The sequence below is a fragment of the Aulonocara stuartgranti genome, assembly GCF_965226115.1.
Source record: "Aulonocara stuartgranti genome assembly, chromosome: 9".
Taxonomy (NCBI): domain Eukaryota; kingdom Metazoa; phylum Chordata; class Actinopteri; order Cichliformes; family Cichlidae; genus Aulonocara; species Aulonocara stuartgranti.
In genome coordinates this window covers 22,593,516-22,611,165 of record NC_138960.1, presented here as the reverse complement: position 1 = coordinate 22,611,165, position 17,650 = coordinate 22,593,516, and the positions used below count along the sequence as shown (strand labels likewise).

Sequence of the window (17,650 nt, the reverse complement as noted above, 5' to 3'; positions counted from 1 at the left end):
TATGGAGTTGTGCAGTTAATCAAGTACACCATCTCTATAATGATGCTGTGGTAAATAGAAGTAAAGACAACCCAGGTGGGACTTGAACCCACAATCCCCAGCTCCGGAGGCTGATGCCTTATCCATTAGGCCACTGGGCCCTTTTGTTTGACAGCTTCATCACTTTTAAAACAATGCTGTATTTTTAAGGCACTTAAACTTACTGTATGCAACTTCAACTGTTTTTGTGGGAATGGAAACACATTAAATGATGTAAGAAGTAGCAGCACCATAGATTTAGCTGGTCATTAACTTAAACTTATCCAGAACTGTTGTAGACTTCACAACCACAGTTATCACACTTTAATTGCAGCTACCTTACAAGTGACCCAGGTGGGACTTGAACCCTCAAGCCCCAGCTCTGGAGGTTGATGCCTTGTCCATTAGGCCACTGGACCAGTTTGTCGGCCACTGGACCAGTTTGTCAGCCACTTTCATCACTTTTAAAACAGTGCTATGAAATCTATGATATATATTTTGTTTTAAAAATCCCATTAAATATAGATACGGCAAATTAAACAACATGTAATAGACAGCATAAAATACATAAAACCAAGTCTAAAAGGCTTTAAAAGAGGTGGTTACTGCCTTATCACCAAAGCCAGTTTTTTCTAGAGCTAAGGGACCTTGATGACAACACCCTCAAATGTCAAATCATCTTTTTTTGCTTTGTAGCACGGAGGGTGGAGTAGGGGGGATCTTAAATGTAATTATAAACAGGTAGCACGTGTACGTGAGATAGCAGGATTGAGATGATGTTCACTGCTTAGTGCTAAACGAAAGTACTCATCCTTTTTTTAATAGCTGATGAAACCACAAATATACTATAGAAACTCTGGAGTATGCAGAATGAAAGTAGTACAAAATAAAAGTGACTTTTTCTGTGTGATGTTCAGAGTAACATATGGATGAATAATTATTTATATTTGATATATGTATAATACTTGAGTATTTTAAGGTGTTAATTGACTGCTTCGATTAACGGAAGAGAAGAAAGGTCTATAAAAAAAACAACACAAAACAAAACAAGTTTAGTTTCTAAATACACAGTAACCTGGGGAGCCCACCCCCCGATATAGCACTGGCCAATCTTATTAGTCATATTTATATTGATGGATTATTTCAGCCAATGACAAGGGACCACAGACAAGCTTGGGCGGGTTCCTTTAGCAAGGCGTATAAAAAAAAGGGGGCTGGGTTTTACCAGTACAGTAGAGTCCGTTGTTTTGATGGCAATAGATGTCTTTGCGATAGTCGACGATTTGTAGCAACCGTAACCAGATTATATATATTTTCACGACGTTAGGTAGCTCGTTGCTGCTTTTCTGATCGAGTCGCTCTGAAAAAGGCGGCTTGATCTCGCTAATAACGGTCGCTTTGTAAATTAGGTCGGAAGGGATGCCGCTGCAGACAGACTCCGACGGACGCCAAGAGTCTTTGGATGTAATCTCATCGCACTTAATCGGCAAGAGCAGCTTTTCTATAAACTTAAAAAGCCTCAGAATAACTCATTCTCGACCGAGTGTTTGTGTAAGATGCTTAAGCTCGAGTGCGAACTAAAGGCTGTTCTGTGAAGTCAGGAGCGCAATTGTCAGTAAGCTAACTTAGCTACCGTTAGCTGGTCACCCACAGAGCGCGGTTCGGTTATCTTCAGCACCCTGCTGGTCACAGAGGGGCAAGTATCTACCGAGACAGCTCACTGCTCGATTTTGGACCGTCTGTTTTCGGCCAGTGTCGAAAAATACTGCCTGGTAAGTGATTTATATGGGAACCAGGAAGACGGCTTGTCAACTAAATGTAGAGCAGAGTGGGGGAGGGGCAGCTGCTTCTGTTTTGATCTGCAAGTTGTCCTCTAGGGGCGCTGCAGCCCCCTCTCTGCTAAATAACACCATTGTTTATCTGCTTGTCGCTGATGTGTAACTCGCTGTGTAATGACTTTATAAGGCGGGCACTGTGCAGGCATGTTAACTCCAAGTTATCGTTTCCTTAAGAGACCTGTTGTGAATGCAAGCTAAACAGCATGTGTATGTTTATCTTTATGGGTCTTGCAGACTACAATGAAGCTGTTGGAAAACTCCAGCTTTGAAGCTCTCAGCTCCCGGCTGTGTGTTGAAACAGGGGAGTCCCGCATACTTGGCAGGTAAGACTTTCATTTCTACTTTTTTTTTTCTCCCCCATTTAGAATGATCAGTGAAATGAGTAGATGCGACCAAATAATGTAGGAATTCAGAGGATATTAAAAAATGCATAAACTATAAAGTCCTCAGTATTAAAAATGCACCAGGTGGTGTAAGTAAACATGATTTGGGTTAGGTGTGCTGGTGACTCACGGGTTAAAAAAATGGCACAGGGTCTGTTTGTGGACATGTAGGCAACATTTCAGACAGGTGACTGGTCCCTTGAGAACGTTTTGGGTATTAACTGAATTTTTTTTTTTAGGGCTTTCTGCTGCACTTGAATGCCACACAAACTTCAGTTGCAGTGCTTGTAGTTTCTGCATATTTAAGACGTGCTACCATAGCTCACCTGATTGTGATGCATGCAGAGTTTATTTCACAAGATGAGTAACAAATTCTTGTGTGCAGGTTTTACGAGGTTGCACTTCTAAAGTTGAACCAATAAACTTTGCAGGCTTGCAGTGTAAGCAAAAGTTTTCCTCATACAGGAGAGATCTACCACTGATGTCATGAAAATGAGTGGTAGATGGTGCGAGAGGTGCGGCTGGCTCACAGTTCATGTACACTCCTCATAAGCGGGGTAGTAGAGCAAACAGCCACCTGGGTGTTATGCAACATCATGGTAACTCTTTACCTCAGACGGCCTAAACTCAGAGCCTGCAGTGAAGGTTAATTTATAACTGACAGCTTGGGAAACTGTAAGATATATCGGCGTGTTGTCGATTATGCAAAGCCTCCAGCGGGGCCCGAGGATACGGTGACAGTGTGGTTACATAAAGAGCAGTGGGCTGTGTGTGGAGTTATGCAGCTCGGTCTGCTGTTCTGTCTTTCTGGGGTGTGTGGGCGGTGGTTGTGACCTCGTGACGCAGATCACGGTGTCCTCTCACAGCGCGCTGTGGTTATTTCTGAGACTGTTGTGAAGTGTTTTTTAGCAGATGTATACATGCACACATACACTACATAGTATCAGGACTGTGCTGGTGAAGCAGCTGCAAAGGCTGCTTAGTGGATTTGGAGACAGCTCATCATAGCAGACTTTAGCTGAGAATTAACTGAACAGGCTTCCAGCGCGGATTATGGTATTTTCATGCAGGCAAGAAAAATAAAATAAAACCATAGTCAATTTATTCAGAGGGTGCATAAATTACCTGAAAGAAGGCAGCTGGTGTTCTGTGTGAAGATTGTGTTTCCTACTGAAAACAGGAAAGTAAGGCAGTAAATAAGTAGGCCTGAATTGGTAATACAGTAATAATGAAATGCATATATGTCTTTACTCTTTTCTACTCTGAGCACTCAAAGTGCTCTATACAAGATGTGAAATTCACCTATTTACACACACATTAATAGAAAACACTAAATTCAAGCGCTTTCTATCTGAGGTTAGATAACATTCACACAAAGATCAACGCATCAGGATGATCTCTTTAACTGTTATACCTCTGGTCTCTACTGGCGTAATAATGGGTTTGTGTTTTTCATGAGTTTTTACTTGAATTCAGGTGAGATTCAGCTACGTTTTCAAAGTGTGCTTATTTGCTTTGAGTTGGTTTTTATTTCAGTGAACTGAAATGTTTCTTTATGCCTAGTTTTAAGTTTAGTTGTGAGTGTGTGAGTGAGACCAGGGCAGTTATTTCCACCATGAGGTCCCTATAATTAGCCTTGTCAGCCTTGGCGAGGGTCTTAGCACTCAAGTGTATCCTCCAAGTGACACAACCTTTGCTCTTGTATAACCTCTTGGTGAGAGGGTGCAAAATAAACAACTGCACAGCAGTCTGCTGCTCTGCTCTCATATAACTCAGCAGCATGTGACCTAGAAACATGAAAGAGCACGCAGGAAACGTTAGCCACGACTTGTCAGGCACTCCTGCAGATATGGCTCCGGTGAAAGGAACAGGCTGTCTTGTTGAACGTGTAATAGCTTGTAGATATTTAGAGTTAAGTTATGTGTTGATAGTTATTAATTCCCAACTATCCTAAAACAAACGTACCTACATTGCAGTTTAATGAAACGACAACAACAAAAAATGGAGTCCTTCCCATTTCAGAAAAGGTGTTTGTGTATTTGGCATTAAAGGCGGTGATCATGGAGAACACATTTGATAGAAATCAGAGTTTTCAGGTTGTTTTGGCTTTTTGATGAACAGATCCAGAACATATTACACACAGATGAATGAAACAGATCAATAAAGCTTTCTGTCATTACACTACTGATTTTGATTTGGCTCTGGTTAAACCCTTTTTGGTTGGGTGCCAGTAATTTCTCTATGTAAAGAAAGTCTTTATCAAAGGTTTCTTGGAACAACATTTGTTTGTGTTCATTAATTTAATTTCAGGGGGGGCGGGTTAAAATGAATTTCATCAAAATGTCCTGGAGTGGCCCATCTGTTATGCAATCATGTGTTTAATCCTGCTGGGATATTAAAATAGTTTCCAGTGATTCGGCCGCACCCTCCCATCGTCATGTTTACATCGTCCAGCTCTTAAATGTTTTTCGCCTCTTTCTGCCCCGCAGGATCGAGAGCTACTCCTGCAAGATGGCAGGAGACGATAAACACATGTTCAAGCAGTTCTGCCAGGAGGGGGAGCCGCATGTCCTGGAGGCCCTCTCCCCTCCTCAGTCCACCAGCGCCACCAGCCCTTCACAGTGAGTACTGCAGGCCAGGTTCAGCATGTTTGGAAGATGAAGAAATTGAATACTTTCTTTGTTTTTTTTTTTGTTGTTTTTTTTAAAAACAAAGAACAAAAACCATGATGTTCATTTCTGTGCAGGCTGGGGAAAAGCAGCGAGGACGGAGAAAACCCTCTGAGCGACAAGTGTTGCAGGAAGACTCTTTTCTATCTCATCACCACGCTCAACGAGTCCTTCAGGCCGGACTATGACTTCAGCGCCGCGCGAGCTCACGAGTTCAGCCGAGAGCCCAGCCTCAACTGGGTCAGGATGCCGTTCCGAAGCGAAACTTGTTCTCTGCAATGAGAAAAAACAATTTGCTTCAAAGATTGCTTTTCTTTTTCTGTCCAGGTGGCTAACGCAGTGAACAGCAGTCTGTTCTCAGCAGTGGGAGAAGAGTTTAACTCTTTGGGACCCGAGCTGTGGAACGCTATCGACCAGGAGATCAACCTGCAGGGCTGTGACATTTACAGGTAGGTGCTGAGATCAGTTAACGCTGCAGAGCGAACCATGTGGTGTGGAATAAATCTGTTTTAAGCTTGAATATCTTTTTTTAGCTACAACCCAGATCTGGACTCGGACCCTTTTGGTGAAGAGGGGAGTCTCTGGTCCTTCAACTACTTCTTCTACAACAAGAAACTGAAGAGGATTGTATTCTTCACATGTCGCTCCGTCAGGTCAGCAGCTATAAGCCTACTGCTCAACTCTACAGACTCTTAACAACTCGCACATCGTGTTTCCCACAGATTTGTGTGTGTGCAGCCAAATCAATTATGAAATGACAACATTAGTAAGTTTCAAAACTCCTCCGTCCTTTGGACATTCTCAAGCTACACAGTCTCGTGCTGCAGCTGCCGACAGGTGGCCTTCTTGAGCTTAGTGTAGCACCAATGAACCAGGTTTCCACCTGCTTCACGTTCTGGTTGGAGCACACGCATATCAGATCTACAGAGCAACAGGATGGCTGTTTCCACTCTGCAGCACAAAACTGTAGAGTCGCAGTACATCTGACTGTTGGTCTCATCAATCAAGCAGAAAAGAGGAAATAAAAGTAAAATGCAAAAATGGTTTGCCAAGCCTTCGTACAGCCAGACCAAGCCAAATTCATTATTAGGCAACAGTCAAATCCCTCCACTTGTTCCAGTTTTTTTTTTTTTTTTGTTTTTTTTTTTGTTTTTTTTCCTTTGCCTGTCCCATTTGGTTCTTTAGCCGTCAGAATTGTTGTCTGAAGACCAACAAGGATACCCAATGGATTTATTTTGCCAAATGGATCATCGTGGCATTGCCGTATTGGTCCATTTGATCGGCCTTTGTTTTTATTATTTATTTTATTTTCAGTTGTTACAGATGGGACAGACATGAGTGAGGGATAGGAAAGGGAGAAAAGAGGAAAGAAAAGGAAAAACAGAAGGGGAGAGGGACAGTGAGAAGGGGGGGGGGGGGGGAAATCTCCTGGATCACCTGTTGAGAGAAAAAGAATAGAAAACAAGCAAAAAACCAAAGCAACATACTGAACACAACACCATTGCATTAATCTAGCTAACTGTAAACAGCAGTAAATACTAAATATTCAATGTTGTTGTGCAGCACGCAGGACAGACAGCGCACAATGTGCTTTGAAGTAGCAGCCAAGAAAGGTGTAATTTAAGTCTACGAACAGTGAACACCCGTGTGCACACCTGTGTGGATCAGCGCGCTTGTATTCAAATGGTTTCCACATGTAATGGTCTGCAAGAGGATGTAGAGAGCCATAGCCCCGTCCCCCAGGGCATGAAGCAGGCATGGAAGAGATCCAGGCCCCAGAGTGCGAGAGCTCAAGGAGGACCACCAGAGGGGCATCCGTGCCACCCTCATGGGAAGGGCTGAGGATCCCCAGACGAGGCGTCACCCAGTAGCCACCGAGCAGAAGCTAGAGGGGGCTGCACCGGCGTGCCCGCCGGCTCTGCCGGCAGCCAGCTGTGCCAGAGTGAACTGAGGTGCAGGCCCGGAGGCCCGAGGGCCCCCCGCACCCCGGAGGAGGCCTGACCGAGCAACAGGCGCCAGGCCCCGCCAGGTAGCCACCGGGAGTGAGCTGGTACATACCTGAGCGCCCAGCCCCGGACACCAAGAACCACCAATGCACCGACCCCTGAGGGCATCAGTCACCGGCAGGGAGTGTGGTGAGGGGAGATAGGCCTGCGAGTTCCCAGAGAGGTGGAGTGTAAGACCCGACCTGACATATAGACACAGACAAACAGGCACACACAAACATGCATTCCCACCCTCATGCACACATATACAAACACTCAGCACTCACCCAACGTAACTTGTTCCAGTTAAAGTATCCCAGGTTGAATGCACACATAGTGACACAAGGGGGTCTGATCGTGATAATCTTTCTGCAGCGTCCTGAGCGGTTATGGCCGCGGCACCCTCGACAATGAGCTGGACATGGAGCTGGACGATGAAGAGGAAATGGATGGCTTCACTGAGGACAGGTGAGACTGCTTATTGAACGCCGGGTTTCCTTTACTGTAATATGTGCTGTGCAGTACTTGTTTTTTCTATAAATAAATGTGTCACTTAAATTATTTTTCTCTTCTCCCAGCTGCCCCAGAGCTCTGTGTGTGTAACCGCCTCAGCCAAAGAGTGTCCAGGCTTCTCCAGTGTCCATCCCCCCGCCTCTTCCTCGCCATTTATTTGCTGCCTTGTCCAAAGCCATTTTCCACCTTCAGACTAATGCATGTTTGATGCCTTCTCTTGCCGGTGGTAAACTTTGTGTTGTGGCAGGGTTTTATTTGTATTGTTTTTAGTTAAATAGTCCTGTGTCAGCATAAAACTCTTTCATTTCATTTTCCAGTATTTTGTTTTTTGTTTTCTGGGATCCTGAGCTCTGAGCCCATACAGCCACATATGGACTTCTCCACTCCTGCCACATTTCCAAAGAGACCACTTCACGGACACTTAAGAAAGAGGAGGTCTTGTTGTGGACAAGTGGCTCAAAAAGACTAAAAGCAAGTTTCTTGCAGATGATGTCACAGAGAGGAGTCCAGAAACACCAGCATAATTGAAAACTGACGAGGACAAAAACAGAGCTGGGTCCGTTTAAGACAGGACACACACACACACACACACAAAAATCCAGCCGAGGCTGCCTGACTGACTGATAAGCTGAGAGCTCTGTTTCCTCATCTGTTGTTGCTTTTTACGTGTGACAGTGACGTTACTGTGAGAACTCTTGAAATCTAAAAATGTTGCATTTATTACTGACTGTATTCTTTAAATCTCCACGGCCAAGGAGAATTATACTCCTGGCGTCTGAGTTGCAGCTTAGAAAACATATCAGCTTTTATCAGATAGTTTCACTGTTGTCTAATTTTTTTTTTTTTAATTGTCTCCAATTAATCCCTGTTCATTCCTGAATGTGTTGACAGTGTTTTTCTTTGCTCATTACCCCAGTGCAAAGACTTCATTGAAAAGTGAATGTATAGTAGAAAAAACATGCCGCAGAAAATTGTTTTTAGATGAGCTCTTCGTGTTCCTGAAAAGTACTTAGGAGTTGTGAGTCTTTTATCGACTGCCCTGTGCTTTGTTTGATCAGCAAATATATTAAAGATGTGAATAAATTGGTGTTTGTCTTTGAAACGCAGCAACCTAATGAAAGTTATTTTGACTCTGAAATAATTGAAAGTTTAAAACAAACCTTTATTGGAAATAAAACTGATACAGTACAGACATCACCACACAGTATATGATCAGTTCCCTTGCTTTGAGTTTAAGGTAATAGCTGTAAACCTTGGTGCTGCAGTGTCTGGTGGCCGCACGCTTCATCCACTTCCTGTTTGTGTAAAAAGACCTTGCACCAGAACATCTCAGAGGCACTCTCAGACCAGGATGGTTTGCAGTCAAGATTCAAGCACCTCATCACTTTTTTTTTTTGGCCACTTGCAGAACTTGTAAAAGGAATACAAGGTTTAAAAGTGACACGTGCATAGATCCATTAGCAAGTTCAAGGAATTAAAGAAGGTCAAAATCACAGGGAGACTCTCAGATTGAACTGCACGGTCCTCCAAGATGCCCAGAACAGGTTGGTTAAGGCGGAGGATCAAGTTATACCTAAACAGCCGAAATTACATTAGGACCATATTTCTGCTATTCCTCATAGCCAAGTGGTTCATGAGTAATGACTTCATATAAACGTGGCACCTCTTTGAAGGTTTATTTAAGAGGACTGAGATGCCAGAAAGGCTGTCAAAAACTAAAAAGCTTATGGGCGGGGTTTGCAACATCAGTGACCGTGTGTTAATACAAAACAGGTCTATAAGCAAAATTTTAATAAAGACCATAATGCATCGTTTAGGAAAAAATGTTGCAGTTTGAAATACTGTTATTAAAACTGAGCTGTGTACTGAAATAATGCTGCAGGGTTCATTTTCCAGAGGCTAGAGAAGGGAAAATTTGTAGTGCATCAACACCATTTGGCTCAACAATATACAAGTACAGGCTCAAGGTCGTTAAAAAATAGGATTTCATACTTTACCACATTTTAATACGGCACCATCAGGTTGTAGTGTGAGAAATACCAATGGTGTAGCTTATGAAACAGAAATTATACATAACAGATAAACCCCTCCCCCCAAAATAAAAGTGTTGACCATGAGAACATTATTGTACAGTAACAGCTTGGAACCATTCCTTTAACAACACTGCTTGTAATCCCTTTGTGTCCCAACATAGATGAACTTGTATGGCAAAAAAGGACAGCTGCACCATGTATGGACATCCTCGTGGGGTTTATGATACGATATAATGTAACATGATATGATGAGAAGTATGTCATGTCAATGATGATAGTCTGGTGCCGTACTCCAAAATACTTCCTCCTTAAGCTGGTCTCTGTTATTCCTGGTCTCTGTTCAGGAGAAGGACTGGCTCCATTGTGACAGCGTGCCAACACTCTTCTCCAAATTTGTCCTAAAATAAAATAAAAAAAATAAAAAAATAATGCTGTTCCATCCCAGCGGTGCTGAAGGTAGTCAGGCCATTAACGGCAAAGGAATGGGCTATCTGAGTCCGGCTCTGGAGGTCATCCATTCAAGGCCTTGACATAACCTGAAAAACAGGAAATCAAAGATGAGAATCAGCAGAACTTTTTCAATGCCTTCAAATGTAATGAGAACCCACGATGGACCATGTGGCCCAAAGCCACAGACTGAATAAAAGATGGGTGTAGCTGCCATGATGTCACACTCTGGTTTGTGCAGCTCTGTTATGAAACTTTGAGTTGAGAGTTTCAGCTGTTGTGACCGTTTTTGAAAGTGAATGTGACATGCAGGTTTAAATTTCTTCAGCAGGGGTTTCACTTTTCAGACCTCAAAGCTGCATCCCTCTTTTATACTGTGTACTCCTTCCTAATTTGGAAGAGTCAAAGATACCCATCTGTTTTCACAGCTTTAGACAACTTCAAGTAACTTTAAGAGAAGCCAAATTGGATACATTGCAGAGTTGTCCTTCTTCATGTTTCACAAAGCAGAAAATCGTTCATGTCAGACACTTTCACACAGCTGGAAACACCCTGTGTTGTTTTTGTGTTGGATATTTATGTTCTCACTAACTCCCCCTGTTGTCTTACTGCACTTAATGTGTGCCTGTTTTTACCCTTATACACAAACAGCAGTGGGTCATATTTATTTTTAAAGCAGAACTCTGCCACTGATGGCTGCACAAAGCCTCCTGAGGCCTCAGGGCTTAAAGTAAGCAGATGCAGTGACATCTGGTGGCTCACAAGCCTCACAGCCCTGCAGGACAACTTAACACTAATTTTACTGGATAAATGTCCTCATAAGTATGTGGTGTAGAGCAGGGCGATATGGCCAAAAATATTTATCACGATATACATTTGAAAATTTGCGATAACGATATAACTGACGATATAATTGATGCGAGACAAAATACTCCACAACATTACTAGCGCAAAAAGACAACCTTCCATTAATTTTCACTTAAACAAGAAGCTGGTTTTTATGTACATTAAAGCTTTATAAAAATGTAACAGTGCAAATGCAAATTCCTTGCTGAAAGTTTAACCAAAAGGCATTTCCAGTAGAAATGGGCTGACATATCCTGAGCATAACCATATATAATATCCACTGAAGTTAAAAAGAGGTGCTTTGCAACATTAAACTGTAGTGTGCAGTACGTATTTTTTGGACCATAAGGCACATTGAGCTAAACAAAGCAGTTAGATAAATCAAACTTTATTAAACTCATTCTTCTTGCTTCCTCCACTTCTGTACCATTGATTCATTGATGTTGAATTCTCTGGCAGCTGCTCTATTCCCATGTTGTTGCAGTATATTAATGACTAGCCTTGTATTGTGGATGGATTATCTCAGTTGTTCTCCTGACTGACGTTTGGTCCGTTTACAGCATCCTGCCATGCGATTGCATTTGTCTCTAACCATGAGGAACCTTAGTGTTCATCCTCCAGCTTCACTGTTTATGTTATGCTAACATAGCTGTGTCGCTAGCGATCACGTAGCACATCATTATATACCAGCTAGCCCAACTTCAGTAACCCTACAAACGTCACTGCTGTTTAGTTTCCTGCCTTCATTTATGTTGGAAGTGATAGCAGAGCTGTACGTTTGATTTTTTTCAGAAATCTCTCAGTCAGAACATGCTATATCATGCTTAGGTAACTAGCGAAACTAGCGAGCTAACTTCCGCTAGCTTCCTGCTAACTTCTAACTCCGTTAAATGTAATAAATTTTGTTTTCATGGATGCCTGGAAGTTAAACTGAATTGTTACACCTGGTAAAGCAGCAATGCTGATCGTTTTATTAAAGATGAAAGAATTTAGACAGTTAACTCTCAGTGATGCTGCAGTGTTTGTTTGACCTGAAGTGTACTGAATTTAGGACCCAGATTACTCCCAGATTTAAGAGCATCTTAGTCCGACAAATACAACAATAACGACGGCCGCTTGCATGTTCTGCAAAAAAATGTGCTTTGTTGTGTATCTGACGGACAAACACCAAACCAGTTCCACATCACTGAAGTTGCACCATTTTTACAAACCAATTCTGGTTCATCTGTTTCACTCAACAATCGGCCATGTGCGTATGAAAACAAAGGCACTGCGCATGCGCGTTTTACTCATATTCTATCGCGATATTTCATTTTCCTATCGTTGCCTAACATTATACCGGTATTACCGTGAACGGTATAATATGGCCCAGCCCTAATGTGGTGTTGGTGTCACTATACTGGAGCACCAAAGCTTGTTGAAAAGTTGTCTGAACATAATATAGAGTTTCAGTTTGTTCCAATAAACATAAAAAACAAACAAGCAAACAAAACCCCCCCCAAAAAACAAGCAGAACAAATAAAACAGCCTAGCGATAAAAAAACAAAACAAAAATCCTGGAACAGTAGCTTTTAGGTGCCGGGTTAAATCTGTTAAAGGAGAAAACGAAGATAAAAACACTTCATCTAAGGTTTGTATGGAGAGCTGCAGTTTCTGCTTGTTTGGGCCACATCCGCCTCTCAGAAAACAATTACAGATAGAACAACAGAGACAAAAAACATCTGCATTCCCCGTTTTCTTTTATTGCTCACCGCTTTCATTTTAAAAAAACTAATAAGATCAGTTAGAAACATCTGTGTATTAATTGAGATCTGGTTTGCAGCTGGATGAGGGTGAGATATCATCATCTAACCCCTACATTAATTAAAAGTCTGCACACCCTGTCACTCTGCATTTCCTGCTTGTGAAGAATGAGCAGATCTCTCTTACCCCTCTCCCGTAAGTGCACAGCAGGACTGTATGTGCCAGGGGTGGTCTTTGATGGAGCTCAGGGTGAGGTATTTAGAGATCTCTGCTGCAGACATACAGTCCTTCATATCCTGCTTATTGGCGAATATCAACACAGCTGCTTTCCGCAGGTCCTGAGGGAGAACAATGAAAGCACAACCTTAGTCGCTGCCACTTTTTGAACCACAAACTCTAAACAATGCTGGTGGAGGAAAAGCCTGGCCATCGTCCTGCGTTATCGTCATATATGGTCATACTAGGAAGAGTGTTATGTGTTACCTCATGGGCCAGCATCCTGTAGAGCTCCTCTTTAGAGATAGCCAGCCTCTCTCGGTCTGTGCTGTCCACCACCAGAATGATGAACTGGGGGGAAAAAAAAAAAAGTCCATGCTAAGTGACCTCTTTTCAAAAGGCACAGCAACAAAATGCAACACAGCGGGTGGGCATTTCCGAGGCTGAAACCCTCACAATGGGAAGTGGTGAGTGCTATGCAAATATCCCCTCTTGAATAAGAAAAATTGTCTCTGTATGACAAAATGCCAAAGGCATGTTAATTTGGAAGAGATGTGAGACACACCATCAAAACTAAGGCAACAACCACCAGAAGATGACACAGACCAACACATTATTCAACATGAAAGTGACTTGGAGCACAAACTGTTATGTGACCATTTGACTTTACAATCAAAATATAAATACAAGCTACTCCAGTAACTGCAGAGCTGCAGTAAAGTCTACAGCATCAGTTTAGCCACTGTTTGATACAAACACACCTGAATGTTACAGTAGTTTAACTCACCTTTCCATAATAATCAGTCACATAATTAATCTCATAGGGTTTCCTTTTTGCATCCTTAATTCCTGGAATTCACATATTTCAATTACTTTTTTAAACCTATCAATATTCACGTTATATTAATGTGAAAGTGAAAAGCAGGTTCTTAGATTTGAAGTTTTTTTTTCCAAAAAATATACTGAGTTTACTAACAAATACATTATTTCATTAACAGCTCCTAAATAATTAATTTACTAGCAGTCTGAGGTTTAAAAAAAAAAAAAAAATCAATAACTGACCGTTAATATATTCCCAATAAAAGCAGTCAATAAAAATGCTGAATACTGCCTCTTAGAATTCCCAGAAACCCCGACATGGGGTGGTTTACATTATGCCAACTCTCGCTTCTCCCACAACCTAGGAACTGCCGAATCAGCCATCATCATCACCTTGATCCACCTTGAGGAATGAGGGAAAGGTTTGATTCTGGAGCAGCTTAAAGCAAGGACACCCAGGTGTATAATCATGTCTTATATCAGGCGACATGATGTATTAATGCTGCACCTCCACATAAAGAACAAAGTTTGCCATCGGGGGAGGAGCTGAAGATTGACAGCTTTACTTCCTCCACGCTCACATGTCTTTTTTTGGATCTCTAACACATCACAAAGAGGATATGAGAGAGAGATGCAAGTGAATATGTGAGGAGACATTTTAGGATAATGGAATGCTCCCACAGAAAGCATAGGGAACAATGAGGAATTGAGCTTTGTATTCAAATCATGAAGCAGCCAAAATGGATATAAACCTTTAGTGAATATTGTAAAGAGCGGTCTTTAAGTTCTCATACACATCTGCCTCTGCTGTTTGTCTTTTTACTGTGGCAGCTGACCCCTTTGCTTCTCAGACCGGCTCCTTTGTGAATAGGGTGACCTTTGACTTGGGCGGCCTATGCTGCCGTCTGTGCTCCGAGCAAACACCAGCTGCTGTGCTCAGGGAGAAAACTGTGCTCGACAATACATGGCTACTGTCGAGTGTGAAAGACTCTGCAAGGTGTTTCTCACCTCTGTATTGGAGTAGTAGGTGTTCCAGGAGGATCTGAGAGACTCCTGCCCACCTATGTCCCACATTAAAAAGTGGGTGTTCTTCACCACTATTTCTTCCACATTGCTTCCGATGGTGGGAGAAGTATGGACCACCTCGTTCATTAGACTGAATAAAACAGAAATGCAAAGTGGGTTTGTGTTTTTCCAACTTTAAAAGCATTCAGGAAGGAAGGTTCAAACTGAAAAAAGTACTTACAATTGGTAGAGGATAGTGGTTTTCCCTGCATTATCTAGTCCCACAATGATCACCTTGTGCTCTGGAAAACAAAAAAAAACAACTCAGAAATTAATTTGAAAGTATACAGTTTGAAACAAAAACTGGATCAAGCTCACAAAAAGCAATCACACCAAAAAATAAAAACCTCAAAAACTTACTTCCTACCTCATGTCTTCCTGACCTACTTTTCCCAAATAAACAAACAAACCTAGACCTACACTAAACTCCTCTCATTCATATAACAAGCTAGAACATAGAACAACAATGAGGGTTTGAGGCTGGTGCGAGACAGGCAAACATAGTGGGCTAAATGCAGAATTGGAGGAACATGTAGATACTAAAATATTTCAGGCCAGTGTTTTAACTTCTTGCCCTTGCGAGGCCTCCGGCTGAGAGGAAGGAAGGAAGTATGGCCAAAGGGCATCGCAGCTCTGAGGGTTTTGATGAACTTCCTTTACAAGAAGCAACATTACACGGTTTTTCCTGCATATATTAAAAAATAAATAAATAAATAAAAATGTTGGCACCCACCAAAGAGGTTTTGGTTTGGCTTTTTTGGTTTTTTTTTTTTTTTTTACAGTTTAACTATCAACAAAAATTCAAATAGATGTCACCACACAGGGAAAAATACGCGTATGATGTCCAGAGAAAGGAAACATTTATTCCTAGAATGCACTAAAGAATTAAAATTCGGCAAAAATAACACAAAGGGATTCATACACCAAGAAGAATCACTTCTTGTGTCTCCAACCACATCTCTAGTAATACAATTACATGGTGATGATGACATAGATTCAACTCCTAGTCTGAGTCCCAACAATTTCACACAAACCACACAGCAGTCTCCTTAAGTAAGTAAAACTTGACACTGGGAATAGTTTAATCCAGAATTGGGTAACAATGAAAGTAGGTATTTGCCACTCTTAGGGCCAGGCAGTAAGTAAGCAATATAACACATGCTAAAGAGCACAAAAAAATAATTCCCTATCAGATGACAAATGATGACTGGAATCAAACAGAAAATACAAATTCTATCTGTAAATATAACCACATCCTTCATTAATGATTTACACTTCCTATTCCTCATTATTAAGAAAAATAACACTCACTTACAGTAAGGGGAAAAAAAAAACAAAAAAAAAAACAGAAAGTTGAAGCTGTACAGTTAATGAATACTTGACACTGCATTGGAGGACATTTGGCAAACCCACATTGAATACTTTAATACAGAGGACCAAAACTACCTAAAAATCAATAATTTGAAATTTGTTTAGATATTCTTATTACCCGAGAGCTTATTTTGGTACTTCTTTCGACATGTATACATTTCTTTACTGTTCCAAGATGCAAGTGATGAGGAAAGGAGTAAACCTTTTGTCTGTTTAATATATATTTTCTGGGTTGAATTGTATTTTTTCTCAAATTCTGTCCTCCATAGTTTAAAACTCGAAATTACACGATAATGTTGGTTATCCAGCTTGGTAACCTATCATAAACGGGAGCAAAATACTAGTTAGACTAGTTCCATTGTTTTAAGTGGACACTTGGAGCCACAACTGAATAATTATATTTACAGTAAACATCTTTCCAGAAAGTCAAGGAAAAGTTATGTAAGGGCGACGTGTCCTGGACAGTGAGCCAAAGCTGATTGACAACACTGTGAACATACCCCGGTAGGTTCTTAAGGTAATTATATCGGTTGATAAACAGATTAACAGTTACGATGTTGGGTGGCGTCATGCGGGTGGAGAGTAGTACCCTGGTTTACAAGATAAATAAAGACAGTTCAGATGGCAGTGCTTAAGTAAAAATAAATAAATAAAATAGATGTGTGGGGAGATAATTCTGCCATATGCTATTGTGGCACCTCAGCTGCCCTCTTCATGCTAACGGGCTAACAGTTCGCCTTATCCCCGGTTGAGATAAGTGAGCTGCAAAAACCGACACCCACCTTGGTTACAAAAGAAGCTCCACAGTTTGGCGAGTATGAGGCCCATTGTTAGGGATAAATGCCGATGTCCGTCCCTCTGTGGATAGAGCGACTTTCTCCACTCTGTGGTCCGCACCGTGCAGTCCGCGGCTGGCTGCTTCTAGCTAACACTAGCTCAAAGAGCTCTGGTCTACAAAACACCTCAGCGACCTTTTCAATGCAAACTCCATCTAAAACATCTAAGCCATGAAGCTAAAACCAGATCTAAAACAATAGCGGGATGAGTTATTATTGTGTAGGTGTAAGTAAAGCCTAAAGCCCCCACAAGAAGTACAAATAATCCCTGTGTGTACAGAGCAGCTGTGTAGTTCCCGTGAGTATCTACTCCTCTCTTCTTCTGCCCGTTAGCTGCCAGTTGTCCGGTGAAAAAAGCAATCCCTACTGCTCAGTTATCTTCCGGTTACGTGATGACGTTTACGCATCGTGGCATGTTTGTCTTTTAAATCTCCAGTTTCTGCTTCTTCTTCTTTTTTTTCTTTTTTTTTTAGGAATGGTTCTTATCAATGAAGCCAAGCCGCTAACACTTCAGTTCCACCTTTATTTGCTTCTAAATTATATTGCCTATAACTATAAAATTCCTAAGGAAAAGGAGTTTAGCCAACATTTAAAACAAAAAGTTTTATGTTTAAATGTCATAATTTTAAATGTTTTACTATTTTGATAAAGTTTTTACTTGTTAGGTTTTTATAAATAAATTTTTATGATGGATATATTATTTTATAACTTGCTTTACTGTTTAAACACAACAAAAAAGACAAAGATTTATGCACACACACACGTACACACGCACACACACACATGCAAAACATGCAAATAAACTTTATTTTTTTATTATTTATAATTGTTTATTTATTTATTGAAAATGCTGTTTTCTTTTTGGTGG

At 41.3% G+C, this 17,650-nt stretch overlaps 2 protein-coding genes across 2 annotated transcripts; one reads left to right on the top strand and one right to left on the bottom strand.

Annotated features, from left to right (window-relative positions):
- Nucleotides 1-1,231: 1,231 nt before the first annotated feature.
- maf1b (MAF1 homolog, negative regulator of RNA polymerase III b) lies at nt 1,232-8,512 on the top strand. The gene is made up of 8 exons (XM_082546031.1): nt 1,232-1,790; nt 2,091-2,179; nt 4,729-4,860; nt 4,986-5,148; nt 5,236-5,357; nt 5,442-5,561; nt 7,269-7,361; nt 7,472-8,512. The coding sequence occupies exons 2-8, from the start codon at nt 2,097-2,099 to the stop codon at nt 7,494-7,496; spliced, it is 738 nt and encodes a 245-aa protein (XP_082402157.1). The 5' UTR covers nt 1,232-1,790; nt 2,091-2,096; the 3' UTR covers nt 7,497-8,512.
- Nucleotides 8,513-8,547: 35 nt separating this feature from the next.
- Nucleotides 8,548-17,186, bottom strand: arl8 (ADP-ribosylation factor-like 8). Its single transcript, XM_082546032.1, has 6 exons — nt 16,729-17,186; nt 14,757-14,817; nt 14,519-14,666; nt 12,959-13,042; nt 12,662-12,813; nt 8,548-9,975 (listed from the first exon to the last, which is right to left on the bottom strand). Exons 1-6 carry the CDS (start codon nt 16,772-16,774, stop codon nt 9,927-9,929), a joined length of 540 nt encoding a protein of 179 aa, XP_082402158.1. The 5' UTR covers nt 16,775-17,186; the 3' UTR covers nt 8,548-9,926.
- Nucleotides 17,187-17,650: the final 464 nt, after the last annotated feature.